Raw genomic sequence first — 18,495 nt, 5'->3', positions numbered from 1 at the left:
CATTTTGCATTTTCTATTTTGTTTGACTGTTGAGTCAATTTTTTTTATGATATCTTCTCCATTTCTTGATTCCTGATCTCTTTCCTAGGTTTTCTATCTCCAGGTTTTTCTCCCTTTGTGATTTTTTTTATTTTTTTCTATTTTCATTTTTTAGATCCTGGATGGGTTATTCAATTCCTTTACCTGTTTGCCTGTGTTTTCCTATAATTCTTTAAGGGATTTTTGTGTTTCCTCTTTAAGGGCTTCTATCTGTTTACCTATGTTCTTCTGTATTTCTTTTAAGTAGTAATTTATGTCCTTTTAAGTTTTCTATCATCACCATGAGAAGCGATTTTAAATCAGAGTCTTGCTTGTCTGGTGTGTTGGGTATCCAGGGCTCGCTGTGGAGGGAGAACTGGGTTCTGATGATGCCAAGTAGCCCTGGTTTCTGTTGCTTGTGTTCTTGCCCTTGCCTCTTGTGATCTGGTTATCTCTGGTGTTAGCAGGTCTTGTTGTCTTGCTGTCTCTGACTGTGGCTTGTCTCTCCTGCAAGCTGGTGTGTCAGTGCTCCTCCAGGTGGAATTCGGGTATGGAGAGCTGTGGCACAGGGTCAACTCCAGGGAGCAGATGGACAGAAGGATCCTGTCCCAGGCTTTTCCTTGGTTCCTGTGACCTGATGGCTCTGGGTGGGTTCCTCTTGGACCAGGAATTTGAGCAGAAGTGGTGGTCTTACTTGTGTTCAGAGGTGTGTCAGCACTCCAGGGAGACCACTCTCTCGTGGCTGTATTTGGGTATGGAGACCTGTGGCACCCAAGGTCAGCTCTGGGTGCAGATGAAACCAGAAGGATCCTGTCCCAGGCTGCTTGTTGGTTACTGTATCCTGAGGGTTCCAGGTGGGTCCCTCTGACCTGTACTCTCAGGTGTGTCAGCACTCCTGGGAGACCAGCTTTCTCATGATGGTATTTGGGTATGGCGAGCTGTGGCACAGGATCAGCTCTGGGTGCAGGCCTGTAACTCTAATTTTTTATAATTCCTTTCCTCTTACCTTTTGTCTGCTTATCCCAATCCATATTCCTACCTTTTATGAGGTTCCTTTATTTTTGTTATCAATAATCTACTGATCTCTGAGAAACCTATATCATACCTATATTATAGTTTTCTTCATAAAACTTAAAGTAAAATTCCATTTTTTTGTGGTATAATCATGATTTGTTTTTGTTTGTATGTTTGTTATTAGATGCTCCGTTAAATGTATGAAGGCAGAGGATGTGTAAAAACCCTCATTCTGCTCTAAGAATATCTAGTTATCTTACTCAGCATCTATTGCTATAAAGAGACACAGATACCACAGCAGTTTTTATAATAGAAGGCATTTGATTTTGGTTTGTTTTCAGTTTCAGAAATTTAGTCCATTGTCTTCATGGAGGGTCAAGCATGGTAACATGCTGGCAGACATGGTACTGGAGAGGTTGCTCGGAATTCTACATACCTATTGCCTGTGAGGAGAGAGAGAGAGAGAGAGAGAGAGAGAGAGAGAGAGAGAGAGAGAGAGAGAGAGAGAGAGAGAGAGAGAGAGACTGGGCCAGGCTTGAGCATTTGAAATCTCAAGGGCCACTTTCAGTGACATACTTCCTTTATCAAGGCCACACCTGACCCTACAAGGCCATACTTCTCAATAAAGCCATTCCCTATGACCCTTTGGGGGCCATTTTTATCGAAAACACCCCAACAATCTAAACTCTTCTTTCCTTGGAAGGTCAAAGAAAAAGGGCTCGTACTTTGGGAGGAAAGGGCTGATGAGATCCCTGTTGCTGGCTTGGAACTGTCAGGCTGAAGGCAATGAGGGTGATTGTTTCTTGGGGCCTCTAAAGGGAAGGCCTCTGAGGTGGTTTTGGGTGCACAGTATTTGGCCTTCAGAATAATATGTGGCACCAAGATTCAGTCTGTTAGCTCTTGGCATCCAGACTAGAAGTGTGAAAGGGCACTGAGCTGGCCTCGGGGTATTCTACGCCATGGTTTGTTGTTCTTGTACTTTTCTAAATAGATGCTATTTAGCCCTTTGTTAATGGCTTCAAGATGACCAGTGTCAGGGTCCTGGTCCTTGCTGTTGGCGTCTGGCACAGCCTGAGCGAGGGCAGGAATCTTCTCAGCAAACCACACATAGTTCCTTGTAACATTACTACAAAGCACAGGATAATTTGAACACTTGAGAGAATTCCTTACTCTGTCCCCTTTGATTCAGGCTCTCCCTTAATCCCTAGAGATTGAAAACATGTATTCTCTCTTCTTATACTTTTTGCTTTTTCTCATGCCACAGATAACCTTTTGAAAAGACCACTAATTCTGTGTATATAATGTGTTTTTATGTAGACTTAGACTCCCACTCCATACTGAGGTCTTCCAAATCCCCGATATTCATGTCTTTCTTCTGAATTCAAGGTTTTCTGTATTCAGCATCCAACTGAACTAAGGTCCTTGGATTTGTCTTTTTCCATGACTGTGAATTAGATACATGTTAGAATATATTAACCCTCTCTTGAGTTTGCCTTGAGTTTAATAGTGGTGGTGGGGCCTTGATTCCTACCCTGGCCCCTTCCAACACAGTCTAATAAATCCGATTTGGATATTAGGAAGGTGACTTCTCACTCACATGGTATGTACTTTAAGAAGATGAGTATTTCACAAAAAAAGAAATTGCCTTGGACTATTGTTTAAATCCTTGAGAGATGATACAGGTCTGTTTAAGCCACTGAGATGGTGATGGCATTAGAGGATGTCTAGGATTATCTTGCCCTGGCTGACTAAGGGTATGTAAGCCACTGGGGAATTAAATATGTGTGTCTGTGTGTCTGTGTGTTTGTGTGTTTATGTGTTTGTATGTTTGTGTTGTTCATCCTCTTTTCCTATCATTGGGCCTAATTGCTTCTCTGCAATGTTTCTATCCTTCTCCACCTCCCCAAATACCTACATGTTTCTGTGAGATTGAGAACTAGGCACTGACTTCTTACTACAGTTTTGCCTATATAGCCATGGAAACGGTATTTATGCAAGAGGTTTTACTGTCTGGGTCTACCTTATATCAATCCATAAAGCAAAACTCCATTCACTTATATTGGGTTGTTTCAAGTATTTAAAAACAGTACTTTTTCACTCGCAAGAAGGCTCTAGACCTTAGTTTTTTCAGTCTTTAAATTCTCAATCCTGATATTCTTCCTAATATAATTATTTGTTATAAAAGTGGCCTCATGTATGGTAGGATGGTTAGCTACCTCTCTGTTTCCTCTTGTCCCTCAATCAAGGATTACTAATATACCAGCCAGAGTAGGAGAGAACATAATAATTCAAAGTATTATATTGTGTTTATATTTATTCTTCAACAGAATGACTAATATTGTTATTCTTTAACAACTGATTTTTCCAGTTTAACAAAATGACTAACCTTTAGCAAAAAGAGCAGTTGTCTTAAATTAATGCGTGGTTGACTATAATGAGAGTTTATAAATGGCTCTAGGTATTTTGTTTGTTGATTAAGTTTAAAAAACAAGGTTAAGAAGTTTCAGAGTATTATGAAACACAGCACAAAGTTTAACATAGAAGTCAATTCTAGGATAGGAAGAAATATTTTATCATTCTAGACTTTTAACTAGTTTCTAGTTTAAAAATGAGTCACTTATGTTGTTTCTTTGGAGACAGTGACAACTTCATAACTGGAAACATTGGTAAGAGTGCATCCATATAATCTTGGGCTTATGCAATACATCTATATTTAGCACTGATTAATGGCACTGTAGCAATCCTCTTAGACTTCATTTTGGTTCATCAGGGAAAATATAAGTTAGCATGCAGTTTTACAGCTCCAAGCCATGTATTCTCGTCATGAATTTTGGAGCAGAGATGGAAAATCACTTGGCAAATGTTTTATTCTACATTTAAAAATTTGATTTTTAAACAAAATTAACCATGACTAGTTATTTGTGTTTGATTGTCATCAGTGTTCTAGAAATCTGAATTATTTGTGTGTAGGTGTTATAGCATTCCTTCCTGTATGACTGAATTCCACATTGTTATCGAAGAATAACTTAAATTGATTTAAATCCAGAGCTAATGAAGGTATCCTTTTGCAAAATACTGAGTTTTAAAAACTGAACTACTTCTTGGGAACAGTTGAAACTCTGTTTAGTCATGCTGGAGAAGCTATTTAGCTTCAAAGATTTTTTGTTTGGCTCAATTTTGAAGCTCTGTTGTATGCCTGTACTATGATTTGATTTCAAATGGGGATGAAAGAAGTATGTCGAAGATGGATGGATGATTCTATCTAGTGATTCAAGTAGAACAAGGTTTATTAACACACAAATACAACCTTTAGTGCAATTAGAATTAAGGTGAATATTTTCTTTCTAGGAGTTAAAGTTTAACCAATGGCAAGGAGCTCCTCTCAGGACTCTTGTTGCAGATTTAGTTTAGAGGTGTTTTATAAGGCAGCAGAGTAAGATTCTCTCCCTCTCTCTCCTCTCTTTCTCTTAAACCCCCCACCCAGCACACACACTCAGGATGGACATCCCCTCATCTTTTAAAGCTTTCTGGAAACACCTCATAGATATACATAGAGGTATGTTGTCATGGTGATTCTAAATTCTATCAAGTTGACAATTAAGGTGAATAATCAGTAGGTTCTTTTTCTGTTTTGGGATTTCCCATCCTGCTTTTTGAAAGATTCTTGACATTTTGATTTTGGTATTTATTGTTGGTTGTAAGGCTTTTCTATTTCAACTTGATTTTCATGCATTTTGTGCAGAATATTCCATACAAGTTTCTCCACTTTTTCTTCATTTTCTTCCTCAAAATCATATCAATAGCAGCACTTTCTGTGGAATATTGTAACCACTTCGAGGGGGAGATAGCTCTCTGGATGTACTTAATGCCCTCTTTGGATTGTTGTCCTCCACAGCTTCTAAGTACTATGCTAACACATAGGTCAGAGCCACTAAGCCTGAAGAGACTACAGGTGCTGTAATTGCAGAGGGCAGCAGCTGGTTATGCAAATTTTCACACAGGCTAGTGTTACTTTACTGAGCCTCAGTGGGCTTATATCCATTAAAAAGGATTTCTGCTGCACACTTTCTAATTAGCTAGAATGCATCTGGTGGTTAGTTTTGTTTGTTTGTGTTTTTTTTCCTTTTAGTCAACTTGTCACAAGTTAGGGTCCTCTCAGAAGAAGGAATTTCAAGCAAGAAAATGCCTCTATCAAGTTGACCTCCACCAGAAATTAGATATTCACCTATCACCTTAGTTTTGTAGGCATGTCTGTTGGGCTTTTCTTGATGAATGATAGATGTAGGAGGGCCCAGAATACTTTGCGCAGTGCCATCCCCAGACAAGTGATCCTGAAATATATGCATGGAAACATGTCAGAACTCTAATAGATGAGAGACAAGTCATGACAACAGTGCCCAGCTCTTACGTTTCTATTTGGAGTTCACTAGACTAACTTCTAAGAATTTTATAACATGGGGATGGTGCTCTATATAATAAGGTTCCCAGAGAGTTAATGTTTTAGCAGGAACTGCCTTTTTCATACTTGTGTCATATTTGTGACACTTTTATTTCAGGAAACATTACACACACAAAAAAAGGCTCATTGTACACATGACTCTGAAGAGAGGTCCCTTAACACAACTCTGGAGTAGGTGCCTATAGCATTAGCATCTTTGCTGCATTGGCTATTGTCAGATTGGTATTGAATGATGGCAGAAAGGCCACAGAAGGTTTCCTTTGGGATCCCCTTTTCAGAGTCTTGTTTAGTGAGATCCCTGAAGCCGCTGTCACCATGCACTAATATTCTTACTGAATTTTGAGGCATGCAAAGACAAGACCTAACAATTCTTTGAAGTTACCCATTCTTCTCTAATGGAATTTAAAATGTGGATGAATTCTGCCCCAAAGGAGCTAATTTTCAATAATCAAGAGAACAAGGCTCCCAATACTTATTTTTGAAATACTTATTTTTGAAATTGTTCTATATGCTTTGCTATGTGGAGTGCGATGGACACTGATAAGCATCATCTAGTATGACAAGGTTACCACTGATTTTGCAATTCTTCCCCAATTTCACTCAGTTGCATTTTCTATCCAATCTTCGTCATCCTCTGGCTTTTCAATTTAGTTATGTCATACATATGCCTATGTTTTGCATGAATTTAGACTTTTTTGAATATTGTATTTAGGGAAACTTTTTAGGTAAATCTGTGCAGTTATACTTTATTCATAATACTAAGCTACTACAATTCATTTTTCTTATAGATGAGATTTACTTTTTTAAGCCCTTGCTGCTATAGATGCCAATGTGAAAACTAACAGGGAAACTCATGGAAAGGCCTCAGAGAAGAACAAATGTATTATTACATAATGTTATGGAGACAATTATGGTGGAAGGGATACGAAGTAGGCAGATTTGAGGTATTCCTCTGTTGCTAGAGTTAACTGAGAGGTTGAACAGTTATTAGGAGGATATCATGAATGACTTTGAAGATGCTGCACAAGATTGACTAGAACAATACAGTTGTCATTCTTGTACATAGGGATAAGAACACTTTGGGGTGTATAGCAGAGAAGACCAAAACTTTGACTGTAACGCAGTGGTTTGATGTGTATTTTGATCTCAGTGAAGGTAAATGGAGATGTTTAAAAGGCAATTGGATCTACTAGTCCAAAGTTGCAGAGATTCGTCTCGAAGAAGATCCATACATTTGGAAATTCTTATTTAGATGGCATTACAAGTTATGGAATTCGATGTAGAAATCAATGGAATGAGTGCAGGTAGAGAAGTCTGGAGTTTCATGTCTGTGATATTTTGAATTGAGAATGTATATATATATATATATATATATATATCTTAGATAAAGAATTGTCTATTGTATTTGCCAATATATGGATCATTGGTGATACTCGTAAATGTTCTTCAGTTGAGGAGGTAAAACCCTAATTTACATGGATTCTGGACAGCTTGGGAGAAAACAGAAGGTGGAAACTGTCATACTATAGGTACTTTAAGCTTGTATCTTAAGTTTCTCTCATCTCACTGATAAGGCCTAAAAGTAAATAGTTTAAAGGAGGAAATTTCATTGTGACTCATGGTTAAGAGACATCTGTCCACAATCGTCTGGGTCCATTCCTTGTAATTGTGTGGTAGGGAAGAAATATTGTAATGGAGAGGCATAATGAAGAAAAACTTATCATCTCATCATAGCCAGAATGTAAGGCGGGAGTTTAGAGGGGTCAGGAGAGAGGCATGGAGAAAATACAGATATAGAAGTGTACTCACTGATGCTGTACAAACAACTGTGTAAGAGATAAAGAGATGAGAGACATTAAATGGGTTTTTGAAAGCTATTTTTTACCGAAAATAGCTAAATATTAATTTACTATCCAAACATGGCATTGTGAGATACTCCCTTAATGAGTTAATTGAACCCCACTAAAATCCCTAGAGAATTCTTGTTCCAGTTAAAAAGACCGTGATAAAAATTTGTATGTGTTTAAGGCTAGCCTGTTAGTTCCAGCTCAACCAGGGCTAAGTTATGAGAGTTTTTCTCAAATATATGAATATATTTAAATATGGATATGATATTTTATTAATTCTTGGAGAATTTTCTAAATTTTATTTCAATCATATTTGCCCTAGTCCTTCCCCTAACTCCTCCCTACCTCCTAACCTCTCCTGGCTTCCTGGAAAGGCAGCTCTTTCTAATAGGAAATAACTTTAATTAGAGAGTGAATAAACAGATACGCATTCAAGCTCAACAAGCAATTTGGAATCCCAGTATTCATGAGTGACTTCCTAAATTACATATTGGCTTAATCTATAAGGTAAGAGATAAAATACTATTAAAATTAGTAATAAGAAGAAACTCTTCATGTGTGATTATACTTCAGATCAAATACCCACTGATAATTAAAATGCCTAGAGGTAAATTTAATAACACACTTTTATTTAATTTATTGTCAACCCTACAAGAATATACAGGGAAAGATTAAAATAAATGAAAGGTAGTTAGCAATCAAGAAACCACCTATTCCCCAGAAGAGTCTCCTCTGGGATTAATAGTATTCCCAGAGACAGATTCTAAATGCTCTCAGTATCCTGACCTTGTATATGCAACATTGTCATTAGTCGTTTGATTCTTAATTGGAAACTAGATGAGGAGTCAGAGAACAGGGGTCTAAGAAAGGAAACATGCCCTTCAAGGCCATGCCCTCCTGTGACCACTTCCTATAAATAGATTGCATCTTTTATTGTTCCATTAGGATATTAACTCATTAATACAGTAACATTAGAGCCCTGAAGATTAAGTTACTTCTCAAGGCTTCCCTATGGACAGTTTTGCACAAACTTTCAACACATGAGTGTTGAGGCTTATTTTATATCTAGACCCCAACTTGATTCTAGCTTGTGGTGACTTTGTGATCCACAGTGATAATTGACACAGCATACTTACAAACTAATGGGGATAGTTAATGAAGGCTGGAGACTCAGGCAGTGCAGGAAGATGAGTCTTGATGTGTACTTGAGGGGTACGGGCAACAGCATCTACAGTGAAGTTCCACTTGGAACTAGGACTACTTGTATGTTTTTCAGGATTATGCTTTAAACTTGGGCTAAATTGACTCCTTTAAAAATACTCACGTATGTGTCATTTTCATAACTCCAGTTTTGCACTTTTCTCATATGGCTTTTGTGTGTTGAGCTTGTCCTGCATCTTTTCTGGGTTTATTGTCTTTAGAATTCTTTAATGCATTCATAAAGGGCTTCTATAAATAAGATGCTGTCATCAGCCTAAGACGGAGATAGTTTTGTTTCTTTCTGATCACATCAATTTCATTTTCTTAAGAGATTCTCCCAGTTAGAATTCCCAACATAATGTCTAATAGTGAAAGTATGGCAGCAGATTTCTGTATCTTTTTCCATAGTCATAAAAAGGGAACATTTAACTTTTACTGTTGTGTGTGATTTTAGCTATACTATTTACAGGATGCTTTTTAGTGGATCAACTCTGTTCTGTTTCTAATTTGTATGCTTTTTGTCAAGAAGGCAGCGTTGTACTTTGTGGTGTCTTCTGCATCTACTGAGATGTCCATGTGCTTCAGCCCTTGTTCTGTTATTATGGTGTATTGCTTTTTGGTATGCTGAATCAATCTGTTGGTCCTGGAATACATTCCCCTTGGTCATGGTGGATAATACATTTTATATGCTGTGAATACTTATAAGTAAAGTCAGCCCTCCATGTCCTCAGGTTCTGCATTATAGATTTGAGCAACTGTGGAGGAAAATACTTGGGAACAAGCTACATCTGTAGTGAACATGTAGAGACTTTCTTCTTGTCAGCTCCCAATAATATACTGTAACAACTGCTTACATTATATTTACATTGTATGTGGTGTAAGTAATCTAGAAATGATTTAAAGTATCTGAGAGGCTGAGGGTAGTTATATGTAAATCCCATGGCACTTACATAGGAATTTTAGTGTGCACATGTAGCTCTGGAACCAATCCCCTGAGGATACAGAGGGATGATTGTGTTTTGGGATTTGTATATATGTTCATGAGGCTATTGCTCTGCAGTTACTGTCCCTGTGGTGGCTTTGCTTTGTGTGGGTATTGAGATAACACTGGATTTTGCCAAGTGAGTGAGGAGGGGTTCCCTTCCTCTTTCCTTACCTGCTCTTTTCTTTGTGGAAACTTTGTTGGAGGAATTGGTATTTTCCTTAAAATTTTTATATAATTAATGAGCTATCCCAGTCTTGACTTTGTTAATTGTGGGAATTTAAGTTGTTAACTCTATTTTCTTGTCACAGACCATTTTCATTTTTTTTTTCATTTTTTAAGTTTGTTTTGATAGATTGTGTATATATAGGTATTCAAACAAAATGCTTCCTCTCATGATCACCATTTATCCAGATGTAATTTCTATAACTCATGTTTAAAACTTGTTCAAGAAGAACAAAGACTCACAAAGCTATGTCAGTGATACTTAAGCCAAGTTCCTTGAGTACTTGTGCATTGCCTGTGTTTTCATCTTCAAGTACCTTCAAGTTCCCGAATGATTCTCTCGACTCATTGGTTTATTTTTTTGGTAGTACATTTTTCAATTTGTATGTATTTCTAAAACTTCTAACTTTCTGCTCTAATTTATATTCTAAAGAGAGAATATTTTTAGTATGATTTGAGCCCTTCAAAATTTAGTGAGTCTTTTTTCCTCAACATAACAAATATTTTTATTAATTATTTTGGAATTTCACACAATGCACCCTGATCACACCCAATTCCCATTCTTCCCAGTGCCCCCCCAGTTCCTCCCAGCCCCAATCTAAAATAAAATAAAAAAACAACCACAGCAAAATCCCACCAATTCCAATTTGTGTTGCCCATATACTCACTGGAGCATGGTCAAACTCCCAGTGGCCAGCCCCTTAAAGAAGAATGAATCTTTCCCATTCCAACCCCTGCCAGAAGCTAATGACTAGGAAGAGCTATACTTTAGCACCTTCATCATAGTTTTTAAGGACTATTCCTGCCTGGAATGTTTCTATTTTGGAGGGGAGGGGAGGAGGAGAAATTGTCAAAGAAGCCTTCAGTGTCTCTTATTCTCAGTCATGAGCCTACAGTCATCCATACAACTGCAACTTCTTTGCCCACGATGCCAGCAGCAACAGTATCATGGACTTCGAGGTGGTTTTTGATGGCAGTTGGGATTGTGGATGTCATTATGGCTCCAGTTGCAGTATAGAGCACAGACATCAACATAGCCTCCAGCAGCAGCATGCACCGTGGACAACAGCATGGCTTCTGGTGGCAACGTGGACCATGGACATCAACATGCCCTATGGTGGCAGCACAGAGCACAAACATCAACATGGTCTCTGGCATCTGCACAGACCATGGATGTCGACTCCACCTCTGGTGGCATCATGGACCTCAGAAGTCTTTCCAGGAGGAGACTTAATCAAGAAAATGAACTGTTCTATATATCACATGTCTTATGGTTGTTCAGAGTCAGTGCTGTTGGGCATCTATGCTGTGTGTGGGACAGCATCTTGCAGGCATGACCATTGTGATTGGAGTCCAAGGTCGGCACCAAGGCCCTGAGCTCTCCTGCCCCCAGCACAGTGACCCATGTGAGATGTAGCACTAGTGGTGGCTCCATTGCAGGTAATGTTTGGCACTGGCCTAGCAGGCTGTGAAGGGTCCAAGGCTACAGTCATCAGTGACATGCACCTTTGTCAGCTGTCCCATGCCAGTTGACACCAATTTATTACTGGTTTTGCTTCTCTCCACTGCAGCTCTGTTGTGCTATCTTTTTGTCCAATTTCACGAATCTGATTTTTAAAAAACATCTTCCCATAAGGCATGCCTTTTTTTCAGTTGTTCTAGAGATGTTGTGTGCTCTGTAGGTTCATCCTCAGCTGTAGTATCCTCCCCTTGAAGCCTCTCACACTCCCTGGAGCAGACCTGAGGCCCCATGGGTGCTGGTGGCCACCTTCAATATTTTCTCTCTTGAGTCTTATTTTATGGTAACGATGGTCTGCCTCAGAGAATTTTCCATGCCACATAAGAGTCTATATTTTGCTATTGTTGGTTGGTACGTAATGCTTATGTGGCTTTAAACACTTTTTAAGACTTTCATTTCCATGTTGATTCTCTAATTGATGTGACTTTATTGAAGGTGTTTTTCTTAATTACCTGTTATATTGCTGTAATGGAACACCATGACCAAAAAGCAAGTTTGGGGGAGGAAAGGATTTATTTGGTTTATATTTACTGTTTATCACTGAAGGAAGTCAGGGCAGGAAACCAAATATATCCAGAACTTGGAGGCAGACTGATGCAGAGGCCATGGAAGAGTGCTGCTTCCTGGCTTGCTTCCTATGGCTTGCTCAGACTGCTCTGTTGAAAAGACTCAGGACCTATGACTATTTTATTCCTCCTTCTAAGTGAGATTCAAACATCCTCACTTGTGCCTTCCTTCTTGTTCACCTTCTTTGGGTCTATGGAGTGTAGCATGGGTATCCTCTATTTTATGGTTAATATCCACATATAAGTGGTTACATACCATGCAGGTCCTTTTAGGACTAGGTTACTTCACTCAGTATGATATTCTCGAGTTTTATCCATTTGCCTGCAAAATTCATGATGCCTTTGTTCTTAATAGCTAAATAGTATTCCATTGTGTAGATGTAGCACATTTTCTTCATCTGTTCTTCATTTGAGAGACAGCTAGGTTGTTGATAGTTTCTGGCTATTATGAAGAGTTTCTGTGAACATGGCCGTCCTGGGTTCTGTAAGAAAGCAGGCTGAGCTCAAGGATAAGTTGTTGTTGTTGTTTTTTTAACTTGTCTTTCATATTTCTGATACAAGCTCCCTCTGGACACTTAATTTTTTTTAAGATTTATTTATTTATTATATGTATGTGCCCTGTAGCTGTCTTCAGACACTCCAGGATAGGGAGTCAGATCTTGTTATGGATGGTTATGAGCCACCAATCACAAAAGAACACACATAGTGTGCATTCACTGATAACTGAATATTAGCCAAAAAATTCTGAATACCCAAGATACAATTCACAGACTACATGAAGCTAAAGAAGAAGGAAGACCAAAGTGTGGGTGCTTTGGTTCTTCTGATACGGGGAACAAAATTCTCACAGGAGCAAATATGAAGATAAAATGTAGAGCAGAGACTGAAGGAAAGGCCACCCAGAGACTATCCTACCTGGGGATTCATCCAGTCACCAAACCCTGATACTATTGTGGATTCCTTGAAATGCTTGCTAAGAGAAGCCTGATATGGCTGTCCCCTAGAGGTCCTGCCAGAGCCTTACACCTAAAGAGGTTGATATTTGCAGCCAACCATTGTACTGAGTGTGGGGTCCCCAATGGAGGAGTTAGAGAAAGGACTGAAGGAGCTGAAGGGGTTTGCAACCTCATAGGAAGAACAACAATATCAACCAACCAGATTCCCCAGAGCTCCCAGGGACTAAGCTATCAACCAAGGGGTAAACATGGCTCCAGCTGCATATGTAGCAGAGGATTGCCTTGTCAGGCATCCATGGGAGGAGAGATCCTTGGACCTATGAAGGCTCCTTAGATGCCCCAGCATAGGGGAATCGAGGGCAGGGAGCTGGGAATGTGGTGAGTGGAGGAACACCCTCATAGAAGCAGGGGAAGGGAGGATGGAATAGGGGTTGTCTGGGAGGGGGGAAACCGGGAAAGGGGATAACATTTGAAATGCAAATAAAGAACATGAAGAGCATGTTGGTAAGCAGCACCTATCCAGGGCTGTTTGTCAGCTTCTGCCTCCAGGTTCCTTCCCTGTTTGGTTTCCTTTCCTGACTTCCTTCAAAGAAAAAAAGTGATGTGGAAATAGAAACCCTTTGTCATGGTGTTTCATGATTGCAATAGTAACTGTAACTAGGACTGTGTTATTTTCTTAGCCTGGTCTACATGGCCTACAATATACTTGACTTTTGATATGATAGTTAAGAGGCAATGTTGAGAACATGCTGGCCCTACCCTGCATTGTTACATTATTATATAAAGTGCTGATTTTTTTTTTAGATGTCTTCTTGTGAGTGGTACCACTTTATAAGCAGCTCCTGACTCTATCTTGTAAATGGTCGATAGCTCTGTGTCTGGGTTGACACGTGAATGGCCAGCACCATTCCTGTAACACAGACTGATAATTAACTTGTTACAAGAGTAGGAAGGGTCCTATTCACAAATGTATTGGGTAATGTGGGACACACGAGCACATTGATATAGTCAGGAAAACATTCCTGAGAATTTAGAAGATACATCAGACAGAAAAGATGTTACAGCTCCCTCATTCAGACTCGATAAAGATATGGGAAGCCTAGTCCTGGAGTTGTAAAAGCCAGTTGATCTGTTATTTGACCACCACATTTGTACAGTAAGGGACCAACAGGCAGAGAAGCTGACTGCCTCAGATGCTTCGATATTGATGTGGCCCCACTCAAATTGCTGTCTGCCTGTCTTCTGTTCACCTGCCTGTACTTGCTGTCTATCTCGCTGCTCAGTTTGCCTGCACCTAGTTCTCCCCTCTTGCCTCTGCTACTAGACTCTACAGCTCAACTCTGACCTTGCTGTCGGATGCTATGGCAACAGTCCAAACGCCTTTCAGATCAGCTCACTGCCGGACTCCTCTATATCTGTATTAATTTCCTGGTATATCTTTGAAGCTGCTTGCCTTTTCAGCTCCTTAACAGTCATTCAGTGATCTACATAAGTAGCTACATGTATGTATGTATGTTTGCCATGTGAGCTGTAGTTTGTGATGACAGTTAATATTAGTTACTAATATTAATCAAAATTGGATTAAGAGAACCCACGTTGGCCTATCAATAAAGCTGGTGTAGCTAGCAAATTAGACATCATGGGAAGGCATAACCATGTCCGTAAATGTTTCTAACCTAGAGTTCTTACAACAGAAATATTCTCATATGACTCTATCCTTCCTTCCTTCCTTTTATGAATCATTGTTATGCATATCTCTTTTATGTGTTACAAACTGAAATCCACTGTTAGAATTTTAACTCATTAGCTCTATAGCCTTTTCTAGAAGCTGGAAGGAGAGAAGTCATGAAGCATGTATCATTTCTATTTTTTGTTAGGGACTTTCCATTATAGGCCACCATCTTTATGTTCCTGTCCAGTTGTATCTCCTTATTTCTGTACACCTTTGTCTCTGTTCATCTTTGTTTTAATTGCATTTCAATGGGTGGATTATGTATTTACTATTTAATTCAGTTGTTTTTTCAACCAGTTAATAAAAGAAGAGAAGAAATTTCCATTTTTCCCTGGTGTCTTAAATTTGCTGGTTTCCTGCATAAGAATCACTGTTGGAGTTCATTTTGTATAGACTGAAGAGTATTGTATGCACTCTGTAAAGTAAACTGGCTAGCAAAGTGGTTCTTTCCTTTTTGTTTTTTAATTTCTTCTTTTGAGATGCTGGTTCTGTGGTTGTAGACTAGATTATTACTTTTCTTTCAGTGTGACTGCTCCCCCACTGTCTTCTGTCTCCCTTCCTTTCTCTTGGGGAATCACTGTGGAGTTCCTGTAGAGTCCTGTTAATTCTTGCCATTTTCCATCCTACAATTTCTATCGGAAAAAGAAAGTATCTGAAAACCTTGCTTCACTTCAGACATGATGCCCTTAGTTTTCTGAATACACTATCCAGAGGTGCTTTGAAGCCTGCATGTCTACCTGGGGGCAGTTTCTGTGGCTTCCCTAGTCTCTTCATGTGCCAGTCAGACTGTTATTTTTGGATACAATGCTTTATTAAAAATGGAATGTGTTTACAAATATGTGTTTCTGGTTCCAGATACTGACTGGTTCCTACCGTATACCTTCCCAAGAAATGTCATTCCTTGTTTTATGAGTTGGCACTCTACTTGAATGTTTTGCACAGAAAGCTTCAAATATCGCTTTCTCAGAGGTCAGAAAGTTGGGCGTGTGGCCTCCTCACGCTGAGATGATGGGTTTGGCCTGGCTGCTTCTGACTGCTTTGATTCCTCTGCACACTGTCACTGATATCACTCCTGGCTGTTCACAGTCATCCTTCGGGAGCTGTTCAGCTCTAGTTTTCATAATGCCTGTGGCATACTTACTTTGCAATCCGACCCAGTTAAACACTGGCCTTTCTGCAGGGGTAGGTTTAAGACCAATGTTTGAAGTTTGTTTTGATCCTAGTGGGTGGGAGTTTCGCTAGCCGTGCTTCCTGTGCCTTCTGGGAAATAGCCTTAAACAGCCCCCCCCCCCCCCCCCCCCGTCTTCTGAAGATTCCAGTATCTTCTTAATTGGTCATTCTTATAATCTCCTTTTTCTAAGAATGGACTTAGTCTGAATTTTTCTCTCTTTCTCCCTCTTTCTCTTTCTCCCCCTACCCCTTTTAAGGGGAAGTTTAATAGAACTTTAATCTTAGACCCCTTTTCTCCCCCTATAATATTTTTGTGCTACTCTGGAGCTGTGGGGGGAGATAGTGTCCAGTTTCTTTTGGAGTAACATCTACTTCATTGTCCTGGTACTTAAATAGAGCCTTGAAGAATTGGGCTGCCTTCCCGCCTGTCTTTTCCTAGCTTAGAAACTTTGCTTTGCCTGTGCGCAGTCGAGCATCTGGGCCACATGTGCATGGTTTCAGTGTCTGTACAAGGTGCTGAGGGGACCACTGCCTCCCTAGTTTTCCACTATGAGCTGCAACCAGGGCTCTGCGCTTTTGTTTGTGTTGTTTTTGGTCCTCTGCACCCCCATCCCTCCCTTAAGTTCTGTCTACTTCTCTTGGAGCTGCCATTACCCTGAGCTGTGGGTGGAGGAGCTGGTAGCTTCTGAAGTACCACATACACTTTTTATTCCCAACCGAGATTCAGATTTTCTCAGATAAGGTTTAGTCTGCTGTGGGCTGCTGGGACAGTTCTCACAAGTTTTCAGTGCTTGCCTTAAAAATACCTTTTATACCTTTCACGGCCTGCTTCCCTCCCGGGGAGGTCTGTGACACCTCTTGCCCTCCCAATCTGGATCCTTCATGTTCTCTCTCTCTCTCTCTCTCTCTCTCTCTCTCCCCCCTCTCTCTCTATCTCCCTCTCTCCCTCTCCCTCTTCCTCTCTCCCCTCTCCCTCTCTCCCTCACCTTTTTCCTCCTCTCTCTCTCTCTCTCTCTCTCTCTCTCTCTCTCTCTCTCTCTCTCTCTCTCTCTCTCCCCTTTTTCATTATGGCCTGGCATTGAATTCTAGTTATGCCTATAGGTAGTTTTAATGAAAATTTAATATTTTCCTTAAAAATTAGGGTTGCACATATCTCTTTCCCTTTTTACCCTCAACCCCTCGTAGGTCATACACGTGAGTCCCTTCGCCTCTGGCTGCATCACGTCTACATTTGTGTCTAGGCTCCACGTTGACTTGATGGGCTGGAAACAGTGAAGCAGTTAAAAACTGTCCCTTGGCTCATGCAGTACCTCTGTTTCCCATCACCTCCCCTGGCTTCTGTAAACTATCCTGACGATCCTTCCAATCAGAGAGCATGGTCTCCTCAGAGCACACTGCGCTCTTGGTTTATTTCTCATGAACCAAGATACTCACAGAACAATTCTGTGGAAGAAGTGTCATCTTGGAGTAAAGATACAGCGGTTCAGTTGACTGCACTTGGGATGCTTCCTTTGAGGCCACATCATTGAGATAGCTGCCTGGTAAGGGCAGTCAAGAGCACATCGCAAGGGAAACTTGCCTAATGAAAGCAAACGGAGGATGAGGAGTCAGTCAGGAGGCCTCCTTAACAGGCAGTTTAGTTGCAGCTGTGAAGAAGACAGGGCTTCCACTGTAGAAATGGAAATGAGTGGACGCCTTGCCTGAGGAAGTGCTGCACAGACGTTATATTTGAAAAGAAATGTTTGTAAAATGAATTAGAGCAAGACATAAATTCTTTGTTATTCAGGTTGTTTAGTCTTAAAGTGGGGATCCTGGGGAGTTTGTCTCTTTAATGATCCAATGTGTAAATTAAATTTTCTGAAAGCACGCTCGTTTCTAAGCATTAATTTGAAACTCATTTCAATTGTTTCACAATAGCCTCTTTCTTTCCCTCCCATCTTCAGGGAAAACCCAATTGTCCTGTAACATTCCTTTCTAGAGTTTGACCTCAGTGACTTAGGATGGAAAGGCTTTTTATTTCATTTATTTATGTGTGTGTGTGATGTGTGAGGGTGCATATGTCATGGTATGCAAATGTAGGCCAGAGGACCACCTGTGGGAGTCTGTTTCCTTCCTCTGCCATGCGGATCCCAGGGATCAAACTCAGGTCATCTGGCTTGATAGCCAGCACATTTAGTTACTCACTGAGCCAATTTAGCCTGTCTGATGGAAATAAAAAGGACCATACAATGCAACAGTATTTCCATCTTAAAGTGTGTGGAATTGCCGTTCTATGAAACTGATTTTCAAAAATTCACATTTTAGATATGAATTGTGGATTGAGCAAACACTTTTGTTTGCATGCTTTCTTGAGAAAGATTGTTGAAAGTATGAAGTCTGTTTTTGGAAGTATGATGTTGAATTTAGAGTTTTCTTTCAAATGCTCTGTAGGTAAAGTAAATATGCATTTGCCCTTTGTTTGTCTTCTAGGCAGCAGGAGCAATCCGGCCTTTGGTGTCCACTGTCATCAGTCCCTCTGCTGATGGTCACTTAGACCACTCACTGGACCGTGCCAAGCACAGGGCAAGTGAAATGCCCCAGGCTTTTCTCTTTGATGTGATCTATGAAGCGTATCAGCAGGTAAGAATCTGGGCTTTCAAAAAGCTGCTGGTTCTGTCATGGTTTTTAAAACTATGTCCACATTTGAATTTCTAGAAAAACCTGTGAGACTCATCATGTAGTTGTATTTTAGGCCAGTTTGTGCTACATTGGAGCAATAGGGTATTCTATTGGCTTAGAACAGAAGCTCAGGCAGCGCTTCTGCAGAA

General features: G+C 40.0%; 1 protein-coding gene across 1 annotated transcript in view; it reads left to right on the top strand.

Moving 5' to 3' along the window:
* Positions 1-18,495, top strand: part of Crppa (CDP-L-ribitol pyrophosphorylase A) — a 313,308-nt gene that overhangs the window by 21,626 nt on the left and 273,187 nt on the right. The window contains exon 3 of the mRNA XM_052185927.1: positions 18,158-18,307. Coding sequence (XP_052041887.1) covers positions 18,158-18,307 — 150 coding nt within the window. The remainder of the gene's footprint in view (positions 1-18,157; positions 18,308-18,495) is intronic.

The sequence above is a fragment of the Apodemus sylvaticus genome, chromosome 6, assembly GCF_947179515.1.
Source record: "Apodemus sylvaticus chromosome 6, mApoSyl1.1, whole genome shotgun sequence".
In the NCBI taxonomy this organism is placed as follows: domain Eukaryota; kingdom Metazoa; phylum Chordata; class Mammalia; order Rodentia; family Muridae; genus Apodemus; species Apodemus sylvaticus.
Note: the sequence above shows the minus strand (reverse complement) of the source record. Positions and strands in the feature narration are given on the sequence as shown.